Below are 17,823 nucleotides of genomic sequence, written 5' to 3'. Positions count from 1 at the left end.
CTAAACTGCACGATTCCGCCTATCTGGAGTGCGTTCTTGGAGTTCTTATTACTACATAAGAGACACCCATATATTTTCAGTAAGAGGCGGCGTTGCCTACGTACCACAATGTCGTCCCCAGAGGGATTATTGCATGTTTCAGCATTAAAAAAAAAGGCATACCTGCACGGAAGGCGCAGCACAGTCTCAGCGAAAGCTCGCAGAGTGACCTTTCAGAGCCTTTTCTAAACACTCATTGGGTAACTACGGCAAGCACACTTCCTTGATACCTACTAAGGCAATAATAATATTTTTAGTAGTTAGGCAGGCATTCGCTATGCTATTTTTCGTCATTCTTCTGAGAAGCGTGGTATTCGCTGAACAAAAAAACTCAGCGGTGGTATTCGCTGAGTTTTGTGCTAATTGTTCATGTAGTGGCTCTCAACAATGAGGAAATACGGCTCAAGTGTGTATACGCCACATTTAATAGGTGAAAGAGAACAAGCTCTTGTAATGAGTTGGAGCAGTGGACGACCCACTCGTTATGCGATTCACATTGTGTGACGCCTGGTCGTTCTTTTTATGTTCTAAAACGCTTTATTACTGATATTAACGCGATTACTTTGTCGACTTCAAGCCTGCCTATGGCCAGTTTAGAAACAATTTCGAAGCATAGGCGTGGCTCAGAGGTAGAATACTGGGCTACCACGCAGCAGACTCGGGCTCGCATTCCAGTGTGTCCTTAATGATTTTATGTACTGAGTTTTTTTTTCTTATTTCCTGCCATACTGATTGCGGGTGCCACAGGTGGTGGCGGCAGACAACTAGGGCAGCGCACGTGACTCGTGTTCTGATCTCATAACAGCTTTCTCTGTAAAAGGGCTAGCAATGTGTTGGCATTCATTCTCTTAACTTGCAGGACAAGGAGTACGCGCTTTTGAAAAGTAAGATTCACCAAGATTTTTTTCTTGTCGTACTCATGGTTTCATGGTCTTTTTCAAGTTATGTTTAAATACTTTGCGTTCTCTTGTCACATTGGTGTGAAGATCGTACATGGTAGTATATATATTTTGTTCACTTGTAATTTACCTTAATTTTATGGTTAAGTATTGCTCCAATTCTGGGTCCGAGTTAGTTTTCGCGGTGTTTTTTAAAACAAGTTTGTGGAAAACTCCTATGCTGCCTCTATCAATACCCTCCTCAGACTTTCGATAAATGTTGCGTTTATCTTTTTCTTTCTTCACTACAAATATTTGAGCCTTCTGACAGAGGTAAACGTACCACCTAGGAAGACATTATACACTGTAATCCCACGTGATTTGCGCTCGATTCCGGATGGAGGCGTCAAGACTGCAGATCGCCCAGAGATCCTAAAGGTTTAAAGTAGGTGAAGAGTGAGCCGAAAGCCAGACTTCTGACTTTAGCAGCGAAAGTCCAGGTTACGTTCGTAACCTTAAATTATTCAGTGGCAGCGCTAGTTTCGAACAGCATCACTACACATTTGAAGCATGCTTAAGGAAGAAATATGGGGGGGGGGGCAAACACATGTCTAAGGAGACGAGATAAACATAATTTTGTAGAAAATTGCAAATTGTCAATTTGTGTGCTGGCACCTTATTGATGTTAGGCGAAGTGGACAAGTTTGTGCACTCTATCCTAATCGTAATATAGAAAGTGTGTTGGGTATATATAAAAGTGTGAACTGTACAAATTGGCCAGATTGTCCTCAATCATTTGAGTTACTGAACTGTTGGTGTTTTTTTGTGAGCGTAGGGCATAAGATAAGTATTTTATTACAAGCACGTACATTATCTCACACGAACAATTCCATTATCGCAATGATTACTTTTATAGCTTGGCAATGCAAAATGTCGTCATTCAAGTCTACTTTTTTAAGGATTCGCCAGATGTGCATACACGAAATACTACATTCACGTGGGTGTAATGGTGGATGGAGCGCACCAGCAACAAACACCAAATTTGCAAGCAAACCAAGCATATTACAGGACCCTGTTCATGGCGGTAAGACAGAGCTTTTATACACCAATAAATATGAAAACTTGTTAGTTGGGCCCTTGCTCATACCAATAAACGTTTCGGTAAACATGCAGTAGCAATACGATTGTGTAAAAAATCCGTCCTTAGCAATGTTTACATGTTTCTTGGTGATACAATACAACAGAAGACCTAAGTTTTTGTGCTTGCGATTTTACAAAGAAAAAAGATTGTACTTGTGACAAATGGAACTTTCGTGAAGGATTTTTGATATTATGATTTTCACGAAATCGCAAATCACAAGCATTGTAAATATACATAATTCTAAGCGTCTTGAAATTATCCGGGAAACATAACACCACGTTGTGCATCGTTCTTGCACTATATATTTTCTAGCATACGCTGGGAACACAACTTCTCTTTCCTAGAAAGCTGCTAGAGCAAAGACAGGGAACAGTTATCTCAGTTCCCTATCAAAGCTGTTCCATAGGTCGTCTCGAGAGGTTAGACAAACTGAAAATGACCACAAGCTCAATCCAGTCGATCACACTCGATTAAACTCTGACAGTAGCAAGGAGGCTTCTAGCGAAAATCCTGGCTTGCCGGCCTATTCAAGAATGCTTCCTGAATATCACATCAATAAAGCAAGGGTTCGTACAGTGACAAGCCTTCGACTGATATTTTCTAGAAAGGTTCCATACAATAATTACATTTTACCACGTGTATTTTTCGCAATTGTTCTAAAAGCAGCGCCCAAGCTGCATGGCGTCACGCTGTGCAAGTTTAGAAGTTAAATTTTTTTTTTGAGCTGCAGTTTAGGTTTTTTCCATTAATTGTGTTATGTCAATGTGAGGTTTGTTGTGGAAAGGAGGCAAATATATTTGTATTATGGAACCCGCTGTACAATTTTGTTGTGGAACGAATAAATAAACGTTGCTGGCGTTTTCCCGCAGCCAAAACACATGACAGCAGTCTTTTGCCAATTCTGACAACACTTGCGAACGTTTTAGGATGAAGCGTTGAGTGTATAGTGATTATGAGGAGAAATGAGCACGTGATACAGGACACAATAGTCAGCATGAAGACAAATTTTAGTGGAAACTACGCCTGGTAGGTCGTTATTGTACAATTGGAAAAGTAAAGCCCTAGAACGGAACACTGAAGCACTCCTGAAAATACATGTGTTTCGGAAGAATGTAATCTTTGAAAAGTTACATACTGACGACAATTTGAAATAAAACTTCCAATCCAGTCAACAAGCAGGCGGTTCTTTAGAAAAAAATGAGCTTATATAGCAGTTTTGTCTAAACGGCGGCTTTGGCGTTTGGTCATGCTTGGACTTAGGCTTTTGTTGGCCCGTCTGCGGTGAATCCTCTTGCGAATTTGCTCCAGCTTTTCTCATTTTCTCGGTAAAGTCTGACTCTCTTGACTTCGGCTCGTTCTCTTCCTTTGGCTTAATCCGGGGCCCTTCGTTCTCCTTTTTTGTCTGCTGTCGACCACTGTTTACCGATTCTTCTGGTAGATTTTCTTCGGTTTGGTCGTCTTGTGATGATTGGTCTTTTGGCTTTATATCTTTCGCGACCTCCCCTTTTTCCTGCGTATCCTTATGGGTCGTCTTTTGTTCCTGCTCTGTTTTTTTGGTCTTCTTTGTTTTCTGTCCTTCTTCGCTGCATTTTCCTGCGATTTCTTGCGCCATTCAGGTTCTTATCTTCAATCTCTCCGTCTCGCTGTCTGTCTGTTCTCGCAGCACCTAGTTGGGAGTTCATCTGCTTTTCTTCGTCTTCATGTTTTGGCTTTCCTTCACCTGTGGCAGATGTCTTGGGCTTCTGTTCTTCGCGTTCTTTCGTAGTAAATGCTTTATGATCTCTGGAGTTCTCGGCGTGCGATGGGGCTTGTTTGAAAAGTGGGTCTACGTGTCTTTTACAAGCTGCAACCGGCACGACTTCTGGTTTCTGTAGAACCGGGGCGTCCTTTGCCTCCGCCGTGGTTCTTTCGGTTGAGAGCAGGTGACGGCTTCTCTCATAGACGTTCGTCTCCTGTGGTAGGTAATGCTAGAGGGGTGGCAATGGCTGGCGTCGTTCCGTTCCTTCGTTCGCATCGAATGTCAATTTTCTTGCCCCGGTAGTGGGCAGGCAGTGTTTCGAACCTGATGGTGGTTTGAGGCTTTGGTTGTGTGTGCCGAAAATCCGTTATCGGCCCCGTTTGAAACGTTCGGACTGCAAGATGTCGTGCAGTAGGTCGTCGACATCATTATGCATGCTACCCAGTAGCATGCTGCACAATTCACGAGAACTCAATCCCTATGTAACTTGTTCTCACGTATCTGTGAGGTCGAGGTTGAGTTCGTGGCAAGGGCGCATCTTCGTATCGAAATAAGCAGCCTTGCTCTCGTTATACTGCTGGACGCGTTCTCGCATTCTGCGCCATCTTTCCGCAACGCGAGACTGGCTGACTAAGGTAAGACGGAAACGTACCTCGAAATCTTTCCATGATGTGACCTAGGAGCTCCTTACATGTTACTAGTCCTTAGCAGCTTCTACAAATTGGTCCTTGGCTGTTTTAGGCGTGTAAGCAGTGGACTCCCCGTGAAGATTCGACGTTTCACGGATGATTTCGATCCATTCACGTGCTGAAGGATTGTCTTAGCTGTCGGAGGGACTGATGTTGCGGCTAAAGTCAGTGATCTTCTGAAACGTTGGCGCTGGTCGAGGCTGTGCTGCGCCGGTCGAAACCATTCGGTCCAGCAAGGTCGGTAGCAGTTTTTTTTCTTTTCTTGAAGAGCTGTGATTGTGACTGCATCGTGGGAGTCCATCTCTTCACCACCAATCGGGTTGACTCGTTCGCGGTACATTTTATACAGGGTTAACCAGTTCTGATTAATGATCAAACTCACGTTTACCATCTGTTGGCGGCTGAATTACCATCCCACTTCTAAAATGTTTGCTGCAACGGCGTCCTTGAAGCACACAAAACGTCAAATAAGGATACTTTACTGAAATTTTGAGAAAAATGCACAAGCCACACAGGCTATACTCAAACGCCACACAGACTACAAAACGCAACACAGGCCATAATGATGATGATGAACCTTCGGCTTTGCTGGCACTAAGTTTGCGTGAGTCTCTCTGAACATCATCGTTCTCTTTCACTGTTCACGACAAGACACGTGCACTTCGTGCAGGCGTTAGCAATTTGCCAACAGATGGGATACAAATTAATTGCGTACTGCATTCCAGTCTGCTAATACATTCACTCTATGCCCTCACAGCGAAACTGATTTATTTACCTCGCTGGCTTTCTCGGTCGGCACACTCGAAGGTCAGAATGTTTTGTTTTGCTATACGTTTGAGTCATTCTAAACATGCTCCACTGAGCTCGTGCATGTACGAAAAATGAATGTGAGAAAATGAGTTCGGGAATCTTAACTAATGTACTTGAGGTGCCTGCGAATTGTTTCACAAATTTCTCAAATGCCAGGCATGAAAGCGGGAAACTGAGTTAGGGAACGTTAACTGATGAACGCGAGGTGCTTGTGCGCCGTTTCAAGAGTTTCTCGAACGCGAAGGATAAGAAGCAATTTTGTGTCTTACGTTCACGGAACAGAGAAAACGCTCACCGCACACGCAGCTCGAAAATTCTTCCGGTCTGCTAACCGCTGAAATTCCGCGTGGTGCACTCCCCCCCCCCCTCTTTTCTCGCAGTGCATGAATGGGAAGCTTGAAGGTTGCGATTGTCCGACGGGGAGGTTATACATTGGTTGACCCTTAATGTACGAGCGGCTTGATGAAGGTGGTGACCAGTTCCGAAGCTGTCTATGCGAGCGCTCGCTGTATTCGTATCTCTGGCCACATTACTGGCAGTATTTTTTCCCGTCATATGATAGGGTGGGTCATTGGACCCTTTAAGACAGGAGTTCGCTGAGTGTTGGATGCGGCTCGCGCAGCGCAATGGTGCGCTCTCCGGCACAACCCTCAGCTCCCATTGTGACTTCATGTTTCGTTTGTTAGTACAGTAAGAGCTTTTTATTTTTTATTTTATTTGCAATACCCTCAGGGCCAAACGGCATTACAGAGGGGAGTGGTAGCGAAAGAAAAGACAAACATTTTTACAAATGCCGTGGTGAATCTAACATCGAGCAGAAGATCTTAATTATACAGGTTAGCTAACAGGCTTTATAGCAAACAAAAAACGCAGGAATGATGAGAATTACATCAGGACAGAAAAAACGACAAGAAAATAAATACTGTACAGGAACAACACAGCATCGGGTAATACAATACTTTGTTGGCTGTAATTACACATAAGCTTAGACACTTTTGAAATGAAAGTTATTTACAATGGTTGCCGCTGATGCGGAAAGCCGGTTCCACTCCTCAGAGGTGCGAGGTATGAAAGACTGAGAAAAGCCGCGAGTCCTGCAAGAAGGCAATCCGACCTTATGGGAATGATCCAGCCCGGGTGAGATATAACTAGGAGGCAAGATAAGACCGTCCCGCAGCGATGTGTGATGAAACAGCTTGTGAAACAAGTGGAGACGAAACTATTTACGACGGGATGAAAGTGAAGGTAAGTTGAGGCTAGATTTCATGGCTGTTATGCTAGCTGTCCTGTTGTAATTAGAAAGTATAAAACGAATTGAGTTATTCTGTACCATTTCAAGAGAGTGTATTAGGTTGGCGTGACTAGGATCCCATACTGCAGCGGAATATTCAAGTTTAGGTCGTATTAGTGTAGTGTAAAGAAGAAGTTTCAAGAAAGAAGGGGCCGTTGAAAAGTTGTGGCGGAGGTAACCTAACATTCGGTTAGCATTTTTAATGACGTAATTACAGTGAACAGTCCAGGTCAGATCAGTTGTTATACGCAACCCAAGGTATTTATAGTTTGTCACAGATTGAAGAGGGGTGTTATCAAGGTAATAGTTTGGAAGTTGATGGTTTGCTCTCGAAACACGTAAACATTGGCATTTCTTATTGTTTAATTCCATGAGCAATGTTTTACACCAAAGAAGAATGGAGTTGAGATCATGTTGAAGAGAGGTAATATCGCCATCACAAGTTATCTCTCGGAAGATTACGCAGTCATCCGCAAATAAATGAATATTGGAGGTAATGCAGGATGGTAAAACATTAATGTATATATGGAAGAGCAGTGGGCCTAGTACGGAGCCTTGTGGTACGCCGGAATGAACGGCACTTTGTTCAGAGCTTACATTATTAACTGAAACAAATTGAGAACGATTTTTTAGAAAACATTCGAGCCATGTTAGAAGCCTGAGATCTATATTAAGTTCATTTAATTTGTGCAACAGCAAATTGTGACAGACTTTATCAAAAGCTTTGGAGAAATCTATGAATATGCAGTCGGCAGAGCTAGTTTGGTCGAGAATAACGTTTAATTTGTATGTAAAGGCTACAAACTGGGTTTGGCACGAGAATGTTTTTCTAAAGCCATGTTGGTGACGCGTAAAAAACGAGTTGGACTCAAGGAAGGTTGCAAGGTTAGAGTACAAAATGTGCTCCAGTATTTTGCATGGAATGCTAGTAAGTGAGATGGGTCTATAGTTTAATGTGGAATGCTTGTCACCGGACTTGTGAAATGGCACTATTTTGCCAATCTTCAATTCGATTGGTAATACGCCTTCGTGAAGAGACTGTTGAAAAATTTTAGTAAGAATAATGGATGAGTAGGCACAGGTACCTTTAAGGAACTTGGTGGTAATCAGGTCGCAGCCCGGGGCGGATGAAAGTTTGAGGGACTTAATTATGTTTTCTACACCAACAGAATCTATCATATTTGGGAGCATGATTGGGTAGTTATAGCATATCTTAGGTGGCAGAGAAACATTAATAGTGCGACAGAAATTGCCAGTGAAAGAGATGTTGAGAGAAGAAGCGCACTGCTCAGGGGCTACAGCGTCTCCAGAGCCATTGATAAGGGTTATCGTTTGTTCACTACTTGGGTTTATGACGCGCCAAAACTTTTTAGGATCGTTGGATAGCATAGATGGAAGAGTGGTATTGATAAATGTGTCTTTAGCAGATTGGATGACTCTGGTGTACTCAGCAGACGCTAATTTGTAGGCATTCCATCGGGCAGCGTTGTTAGAACGCTTTGCTAATCTGTATAGACGCTTCTTTTTGTTGGATAGCCGTTTACTGTGGTTATTAAACCAGGGGAAGTGTAAGTTTGTAGTGATAGAGCGGACGGGGATGTATTTGTTGGTCAGTTCATCTACCTTACGTATAAACAGATTCCAATTAGTTTGGACACTGCGTTTATCGAAACCCTCCAGAAAAGTGTCAAGAAAATTGCACAGGTCATATTTAATGCCTTTAAAATTTGCTTTATTATAATCGCGAATTATTTTGGTGCTCTTAAGCGGCTTCGGACGCGGGAGCTTAATGTTGAACGACAATAAAAAATGATTACTTAGGCCCGGTGCGTAGGTAATGTTCGAAACAACGTCAGGACTGGTTGTTCGTACGAGGTCAAGGGTATTGGCGGTTGAAAATGTTGTTCTTGTCGGTTCATGAACTACTTGAGAGAAAGAAAATACAGAGCACAGGTCGACAAATTCTTTGGCTAATGTTGATAGTGGAAGTACGGTAGGTGGCTCGGTAGCCCAATTAATATTAGGAATGTTGAAATCACCCAATAAAAATGAAGGCTGGCTAGGATAACGAGAAGAAACTGTATGTGTTATGTCATTTATGAAGTCGGAAGTGTGATCAGGGGGATGATAGCAAACGCCCACGATTATTTTCTGATAACCAAGTTCAATGATGGCCCATAAAATTTCTAAGTTGCTTGGGATATGAGAACGGTGGGATTTCAGGTCTTCCAAAATTGCCAAAAGGACACCGCCCCCTTGACGGTTATTTCTGTCGCAGCGATAAATTGTGAAGTTACGAGTGGTTTGAAAAAATTCATTGTTTTGTACCTGCGAGTGTAGCCAAGTTTCCGTTAATACGACAACATCGGCGCAAGTCGTATCTATGGCAGAAGCTAAGGAATCGCGTTTGTTAATCACACTGCGAATGTTGGGGAAGAGAACTGATACGCAAGGAATGTGGCGACCACCGCCCCTCACGCCCCCCTATGCGCTAGACGAATGCGCAGCCCTCCCTTGGTGTTTTACCGGCGCTACAGGGGTAGCGGTTGCACTCACAGTATCAGTTACAGAATTGTAGATATAGTGTTTTTGTTCATTACGAGCTTGTTGTACCGAATCTGGAAATCGTCTGTGTGAGTCTTGGCAAATTCGTACAATTTCTTTCTTGCGTGACGCGTGGTAGGCGAAAAGTCCTCGCTTACTGAGACGTCTTTTTCCATCAGTTTTTTGCGCATGGAGAGTAGTTTGTTTTTAGTCTTAAAGTTCGAGAATCGCACAATAATTGGTTGACATTTATCTGGATGATATTGCCCCAAGCGATGCGCACGCTCAATTGCAGTCTCGGGTAACGGGTCTAAAACGTCACGCAAGACTTCCCTTACGTGCACCTCGGTTTCCTCCCACGTTTCGCGGTCGTCCGGTATACCTCGTAGAATGATGTTATTGCGTCGTGACCTATCCTCCAGATCATCAACGCGTGATTGCAGGGTATCTTGTTGAGATGTTAATGTTTCGACGGAACTCTGAAGGTGCACGATATCTTCATCCATGTGATCAAATGTTTTCATTTTTTCTTCTACGGCGTCAAACCTCTTCTGAATAGCACCAACTTTTGTTTCAATGCTTTTATGCCCAGTTCTTATGGCTTTTATGTCGGCTATTAGCTACGCGTGGTTCTTTGCCGATTCCATCTGCTGGGCATGAACCTCCTTGAGAAGGCGGAAAAGAATATCTGTATGCTGTGTAGGATCATCGGGTAAGTCTTCTAGGTCAATAAGGGCCTGGGAACGGGTATTACGCGACCCGGGATTTGTCTCGACGTCACCAGAACACAGCAAAATAAGGATCATAGAAAAACACTCAGAAAACGTTTCACATAATTCGTGTGGGCAAGGAAGCAGCAGTAAATAGTGGTTATCACTTCGCTTAGCATGTAGCGAAAACCGTTTACACACCTGCGAAATGCAGAAGCGGGATGCGTGAGACATGATGTCGGCGCTGCCCGCTTGCCCACTGAAGCGGTAGTCGTGCCAGCAGCTGTTTAAGTAGGCCGGTGGAACTGGCGACGTCACCGAGGATGGTGCTGCGCAGGAGTCCCGGCACACCATGTCAGGCCAAGCGAAGAAAAGCTTCTTTACAATAGAGATCAGAAATGACAATGGGAAGAAGGTGGTACTTTACAAACGTTATCTCGTGTTTAATTGATTGATATGTGGGGTTTAACGTCCCAAAACCACCATATGATTATGAGAGACGCCGTAGTGAAAGGCTCCGGAAATTTAGACCACCGGGGGTTCTTTAACGTGCACCCAAATCTGAGCACATGGGCCTACAACATTTCCGCCTCCTTCGGAAATGCAGCCGCCGCAGCCGGGATTTCAACCCGCGACCTGCGGGTCAGCAGCCGAGTACCTTCGTCACTAGACCACCGCGGCGGGGCATCTCGTGTTCAAATACTCAAACTGTGTGCCAGTGCGTACGTACTTCAAATTCATCGAATTTCAGACCCATGGGCAGTTATTATTATGAGGAATAAAGGAACACTTTTCTGACTTCAGCAGGTGACGCCTAACTACAATCTACATTAACCCTACACGACGGCAGTATCGTGGGTGTACATATGTAATATTTTTTTAATTTTGATAGCCTATACAACTGCTACCAGAATTGACGTTTCGGGATCATTTAGGTCTATTTGCAAAATATTTCCAAAACCTGGTATGGCTCTGTAATAAAACACATCATTGCAACGCATAATGCTTGGATATGATTCCCACTGGAAACTGCTATTTATTCTTTGCATTCGTCTGGTCAACGCTGCCTATACCAGCTTTTTTTTTAGTGCTCGAGCGTTAAAATTAGGCGTGCGTGTTCTCGACGTTCCTGGAGAGATATAAAATGTTACTGTCTGTGGCACATACCCGCATACTAATGGCACATACACGGCCCGGATATTTAAAACTGTTCCTTTGAAAGTGATTTATGACGTACGCGACGAGATTGCGTCAATATTTATCTCATGAGTAGCGCGTCGTATTCGTCAAACCACCTTACCCTCCCGTAATAACTTTGGTGTACCCCAAGTGAAGGGATGATCAGAGAGCACGCAGACATAGATAGATAGATAGATAGATAGATAGATAGATAGATAGATAGATAGATAGATAGATAGATAGATAGATAGATAGATAGATAGATAGATAGACGGAAAAGCGCTCGCTACACGCAAAAAATGCTTCGCATTTGAAAAAAAAACTTGGAGTGAAAGAAGTCATGCGCTAGCCTTGAGTCATGTTTCAGACCTCTGCCCCACATTTAGCTTGGCATCAATGCTGTGAGTTCCTAATATTATTGTGTCCAACAGAGAACAATTCACATCATATCCACGGAGTGAATGATGAGTAGTGGGGTGAAGCGTCCGCCCATGTATACATCTGTCTGTCTGTCTGTCTGTCCATCCGTCCTTCCGTCTGTCTCCCTGTGTGTGATGGACAGACAGACGCACGTTTCAACCATTTGATTGATTGATTGATTGACTGACTGACTGATTGATTGATTGATTGAATGATTGATATGTGGGGTTTAACGTTCCAAAACTACCATATGATTATGAGAGACGCCGTAGTGGAGGGCTCCAGAAATTTTGACCTCCTGGGGTTCTTTACCGTGCACCGAAATCTGAGCACACGTGGCTACAGCATTTCCGCCTCCATCGGAAATGCAGCCGCCACAGCCGGGATTCAAACCCGCGACCTGCGGGTCAGCAGTTGTGTACCTTAGCTACTAGACCCCCACGGCGAGCAACCATTTATCATCAATCACTCAGTGGATATGCCGTGAATTTTTATGTGGAAACCACCAGCGCTATGTAGTGATATTAGTCCGATGATGCATGATTGAATGTATGTATCCGGCTGTGCACTTTAGATCAAGCGGTGGCTCACGCCACGTAGCCATGAAGTTAATTACTATCACTATGCGTTCAAGGGTTGAATTTCACTCAAGCCTTGAATACAGCCACCAATCAGTTAGCCTCCTCCTGGTTAGTTCTACACGTTAAAGTCTACATTGCTTTCACTGTTCTTAAACTCCAATGCTTTGAAAAAGTCGGTGCCATTATCTTAGACTATATGGTGGAGTCCTTTACAGAACATAATTTAATGTTCATTATTGAACTTCTCAGGGCAAAAATTACAGACAACCAACACAAGAGACTAACACGAGCGCAGCCTTTTCATTGATTTTTTGTGACAAAGACGCACATATATATGTTACTGAAAAGTAGGTTAGATCTTATGCTTAGGCGAAATAAAAAAAACAAGAGACTCCAGTAAATCACGTGCTAACCCGCACCCTTACGTGCCGCATTTAAATACGTCAACTCTTTTTCAGTTAAAGGTATAGCTTGCTGACGCAGCTGCCTCGAGCGATTGTTGCAGCTTCGACGGTAAGTATTGCGTGTTCGTTAGAGTGGGTTGCAAGAACCCTTGCCTTTTCGAACAATAGCTGGCACCCCCATTCAGAATAAGGAGCCGCTAAAAACAGTCCCGACCTGCACTTCTTACTTTTTGGCAATGTTCTTGAATATTCAGCCATTTCCTCCTCCTCTCCACACTCAATACTTATCATGTCCGCGCCTTGCTACTTTGCATGGTAAGTCTTGATCCGCCATACTGTCACGGGTCCCGTTAATTAGGGAGACGATCGCCGGGCTAATTCCAAGGGCTGATGTATTGGCCCCCCGAGCTGCAACATGAAAGCGTGGACAATTTAGAAGTGGTCTTATTCGGCGCGCCAGCGGACGCTGCCTGTGGCCCAAAGAACAAGTCAGAGCTGAGAGTTGATAAACAAAACAAAATTATATTCTCAATTATGGCAGATCAATACAATACACAAGTATGCACACTCCACAATAGTTGAATACAATATGTCAACAATCAAACAACGTACCACACAGTACAATCAGCCACACTCGAAACAATGGACACAGACAACAATACGCACTACATTGCAGTCGCATGCATCGAACAACCAAGACACCTAAAGACTAAAGAGTTAGATAACTTATTCAGTCCAAAGTTCTTGGAACAAAAGTTTGAATGATACTCTTCCGAGAATCACTCACTAAAAGTCCAGCGTTGTTATCGTTCCGCTGCCCCCGAAGTTTCTCTTCCAGGAAACCTCGCGTCTTCAATTGGCCGCTCTCCAAGCACTAAATTTCTTCGACGGTAACGCGTCGGCTTCCCACACGCAGCTGTTGCCACGCGTCTTCACTCGCTGGTGGTAGACACACACTCTTGCCTGTTGCTTGAGTCTTCACCCCTCAGGTGGAAATCCTCTTCTTCTCCTCCTTTGTCACTGAGGACAAAAGGCTTCGCCGACAAGGTGGAACACCCTACGCACTGTAACGCAATATTCCTTCTTCTCCTGCTTTGTCACTGAAGACAAAACCTTCGCCGAAGGCACGGCGGAACACCCTACGTACTCTGGCGCATACTTTCTTCTTCTCCTGCTTAGTCACTAAGAACAAAACCTTCACCGACAGACGCGGCGAAATGATCCTACGCACACTGGCGCTAACTTCCTTCTTCTCCTTTGTCACTAAGGACCAAAGGCTTCGCCGACGACACGGCGGAAACACCCTACGCACACTAGCGTGAAATTCCTTCTCCTCCTGCTTTGTCACTGCGACAAAACCTTCGCCGACTACCCGGCGGAACGCCCTACGCACTCTGGCGCATACTTTCTTCTTTTCCTCATCTATCTCTGCTGCTCGGTTAAATGCCTTCTGCGCGAGATTCCAGAAAATTCTCATCATTTCGTCGGTGCGATGCGCAGCGAAGGCTGGGGGAAAGCGCGAGACGGTTCGACGGCCGTCCGCGACAGATGATGCAACCCGGCATCACCACTCCCCTTTCCATCGAAAACTTTCCAGGGCTTGCTCGGCCGCCGAAGTGAGGAGGTTCGTCGGCAAACCTACGCTTCCGAGAAGGGAGGGACGGCGCACCCGGGGAGCCTTGAGATGTCTATTTTCTTCTTTATCGTTCAATTCGAGGCGTCTCTCCGGCGCTTCGTCGCGAGAATGCGGTGCGCCTTTCTTTGAGCGCTTAATTTGTGACACATACTCACGCTCTGGCCTCGAACAGCAGAGAACCGCTCCAAAAATTATTGCAGACGTTCTCTTTTGCAATTTTCTGCTTGAAAGTTCGGTAAGTATCTAGTGACGATTTCGTAAGTATTATAATTTTCTACATGTCACTCTCTGTTTCTTTCACCTTCTTCGTAATCGATGTTTGCTTTGGCTTGGAATTTGGCTGCTGTCCAGATACTTGCTTGATCATTTTCAAGTTCATTTCCTCCATTTAGTGTCAACACACTTCATTACAAGTATTTGAAGATTTTCCTTGCTCAACAGCCTGTCTCTCACTTTTATCAATCGCTCTTCCAATTCTATCTTGCCGCAAGCTTCCCTACACTCGAACGATGTCCATTCCTTATCACCCTGTACCCTCTAATTTGGGTATCTGCCACATGCTATCAAAGCAAGTCTACTAATGCAAAGTTGTTTATTTTCAGTCTTGCTTGCATCTCTGATCTCATGCAGAAAACCGCATTAGCAAACGTCAAAACCGTGACCATGAGACCTTTCCAAATCACTCTCACAACGTCACACCTATAATAGTTACACAGTGCCCTATTTCTTTATTACAGCTGCATTCTTGTTACCCTTAGTCATTACGTATGTTTTCTGCGCCCTTAGATACCAAGCCCCTTTGTTTTTGAATACACCCACACATTTGTATTTATTCACTATTTCTAGCATGACTTACCGTATCTGATGCTCACTGCCTTCCTTATTATCAAAAATCATGATTGCCAATTTTTGTTCACTCAACTTGAAATTTCGCCTGTCAACCTCATTACTGTACAAGTCTATCACTCTCTGCAGATCTTCCTTGTTGTCAGCTATTGATATTCTGTCATCAGCATACATAAATTCCGGTAATGATTGTTCAACGTGTTTGCGTTGCTTTTCAACATAGAGGCTTAAGCCGAATGGACTCCCCTCTAACTTTGCTTCTTGTTCCTGTCGATACAGCCTAAATGACAAAGCTGACAAGGGACGTCTCTTTCAAATCCCGGGTTGTAATATTATATGTTGGCACACGTAATCTTCTCATTTCATAACTGCCTTGTTACTTTTGTAGATATCCTTCAGAATAATACTTATTCAATCTTCCACATCTACTGTGTCCAGTATCCCCGCAAGTCTTCTTGAATCACAATATAGTAAGCTCCCTTGATATCAAGAAATGCCAGAAAAAAAGCCTGTGTTCTTTTTTCAATATTTCAACACACTGCATCGATGAGAACAGAGTGTCCTCCAACCTTCTTCGTTTACGGAACCCACTTTTTAGTTCTCCCAGCACCTCCTCATTCTCCGCCCATGTCTGCAGGCTTTCTTTTGCTATCTGCATCACCAGCCTGTAAACTACTAAAGTCACTGGTATAGGAGGGTAGTTGAATATATCAGCTTTGTCTCCCTTTCCATTATAGACCATGCTCATCCTGCTTAGTTCCCACCCATTGGGGGTTTCGCCATTCATTATTGCTTTGCTCGCTGGCTCTCCTAAGGTTTACTTAGTTTGTTCTCAGTTTCTTTATCAGCATAATTGGGATGCCGTCAGCGCATGTTGATGTGCTGATTAGGAACCCTCTTTCCTGCCCTTTTCTACTATCGCTGTATCAGTTGAAACATGTAAGGCAAACCAAGTGGCGGACCGGTGCACGGATGTGACTTGAAAGGTTACGTGGCACGGGAGGAGCATGAGGACTACGCACAGTTCCCATCCAAGCCGCTCATGGTGGGTGAGATCACTCGACACCGAGTGAGGAGCCCAGAACCGCGTTTTTTCCCTGCGTAACAGGCGGCGACAACTCTCCACGGCAGGCCGCATTTGATAGGTTCGACGCTAGGTGCAAGGGTTCGTGCGCAGCACATGTGCGATTGTTAACCTGTCCTTTTTCCTGTGTCGACTTTCACCGAGCAAATGGAGAGTCAAGAGGGAAAGAGAAGCCACCGGAACAGCCTGGAGAGGAAACCGCTCATCTCGCCGGATAACCCCCAACACCATCCATGTCGGCATCGCGGCCCCAGCCAACCAAGCAACACGACTTCCATCCTACCACATCGTCCTCATCACCGGGCCATTACACAAGAGGCACCTGGGTGACCAGACGCCAGCCCAGCCGTGGGAGCAAGCTGCTTCGCAGCCGCTGTCACAAGGGCGAGCCTACATAGCTGGGTCGTGATTGTCCGCGCATCATTGGCCTCCACTGTCTTGAGGCCATATTGTGGCACCCCAAAGATGAGACTCCCGAGCCCGCCGGAACGGGGGAGCCATGACCTAATGCTGCTGCCCAGACTATGCTGGAGAGGGCGGTTAGGGGCCAGTGCTGAACAAGACCTTTTATCATGTGGCTACCTCCCCCCCGGTCTTTACCAATGACCTGGGTGGCGGGGGTCGATGAAGAATAGTTTTGACCAGTGTGCTACCGGCACCAGATCCACGGTACCAGTAACAGCGGCGAAAGCAACAGCAGTGGAAGTAGCGGCGGAGGAGGCGACAGTGGCGGCGATGAGCGGCCACGATGCAAGTGGGCATGGCAGCAGTGGTGGTGGCTACTCTGGATGCAGCAGCGACCGGTGGGGGCACCGGGGGCACCTTCAGCAGAAGGCCAACCACAGGAGGGCACAGATTGAGACCCATCGTCCTAGCCTTTCTTCCTCGGGGATGAGTAACCAAAAAAATTGCCCCAGTATCTGCATTTTACACTGCAAATGTCGTCGAAAGACGATAGTCTTGCGTCTGGAGAAAGTGAACAAAACGTTTATTTGATGCTCTGCGCAAGAAAATCGGTGAATGGTATTCTGGAGGTGCTGCATTAGAGTCCGTAGAGCGAGCAGCGGAGGCGAACGAGCGCATCAAGTCACGTCATACGTGAGACATGACCACTATCTGGCAGTTATCTTGGAAAATAAAGCGCGCCCACCCAACGCGTCCGTCTCGGACGGGATCAAGTGTACAATGCAAGGTGACCAGTAGGTGCCACCGCCGTGTCGTCTTAGCAAAATGTTGGAGACACTTGTCTTTCTGTGTAAGCATTGCCTGGTCAGCGCAACGGGATAGACGCTACGGTCTTTACACTTACTTCTGTATGCTTTTTCCAGTAAGAGACACACATTCAAAATAATGACCGGTCGTTATGGTGCCTCATATAGGCGCAATAATTGTTTTAATTGACAATCTCACAAGTAGACGCAGAATCATGAGTAATATTGGTGGATGCTGCGGATGAGGTCAGCCGTTTGGAATATCATTTTGTCACTTTGGTGCAGTTTATGGTAGCACTGAGGGTGGACAAACAGATAATTGTACGGACAGACAGACAGACAGACAGACAGACAGACAGACAGACAGACAGACAGACAGACAGACAGACAGACAGGAACACAGATAGGGAGACAGATCAAAAATTTTGTGTGGAAGGTCTCTGTTACACACCTCGGGTGAGGCCCCGCCGATCCAACATCGACGTGCGGCAGACTCGCAGGCTTCCACTTTACGCTTCGACCTGCGACGCCTGAAAGGCCTCGAAGTGGCACATTTCGAATTTATTTGCGGGTTGGCCGACCCGTGCGGGGTTGCACGTGTGGTGATGTGTGGGCCTGACCG

The 17,823-nt window shown here is 45.1% G+C and overlaps 1 protein-coding gene across 3 annotated transcripts in view; it reads left to right on the top strand.

Moving 5' to 3' along the window:
• Positions 1-17,823, top strand: part of LOC119167582 (uncharacterized) — a 212,831-nt gene that overhangs the window by 7,953 nt on the left and 187,055 nt on the right. For all 3 annotated transcript variants that reach the window (XM_075866089.1, XM_075866090.1, XM_037419085.1), the window contains exon 2: positions 1,877-2,001. In XM_075866089.1, the coding sequence (XP_075722204.1) occupies positions 1,877-2,001 (125 nt within the window). The remainder of the gene's footprint in view (positions 1-1,876; positions 2,002-17,823) is intronic.

This window comes from Rhipicephalus microplus, chromosome 6 (assembly GCF_043290135.1).
Source record: "Rhipicephalus microplus isolate Deutch F79 chromosome 6, USDA_Rmic, whole genome shotgun sequence".
Lineage (NCBI taxonomy): Eukaryota > Metazoa > Arthropoda > Arachnida > Ixodida > Ixodidae > Rhipicephalus > Rhipicephalus microplus.
Note: the sequence above shows the minus strand (reverse complement) of the source record. Positions and strands in the feature narration are given on the sequence as shown.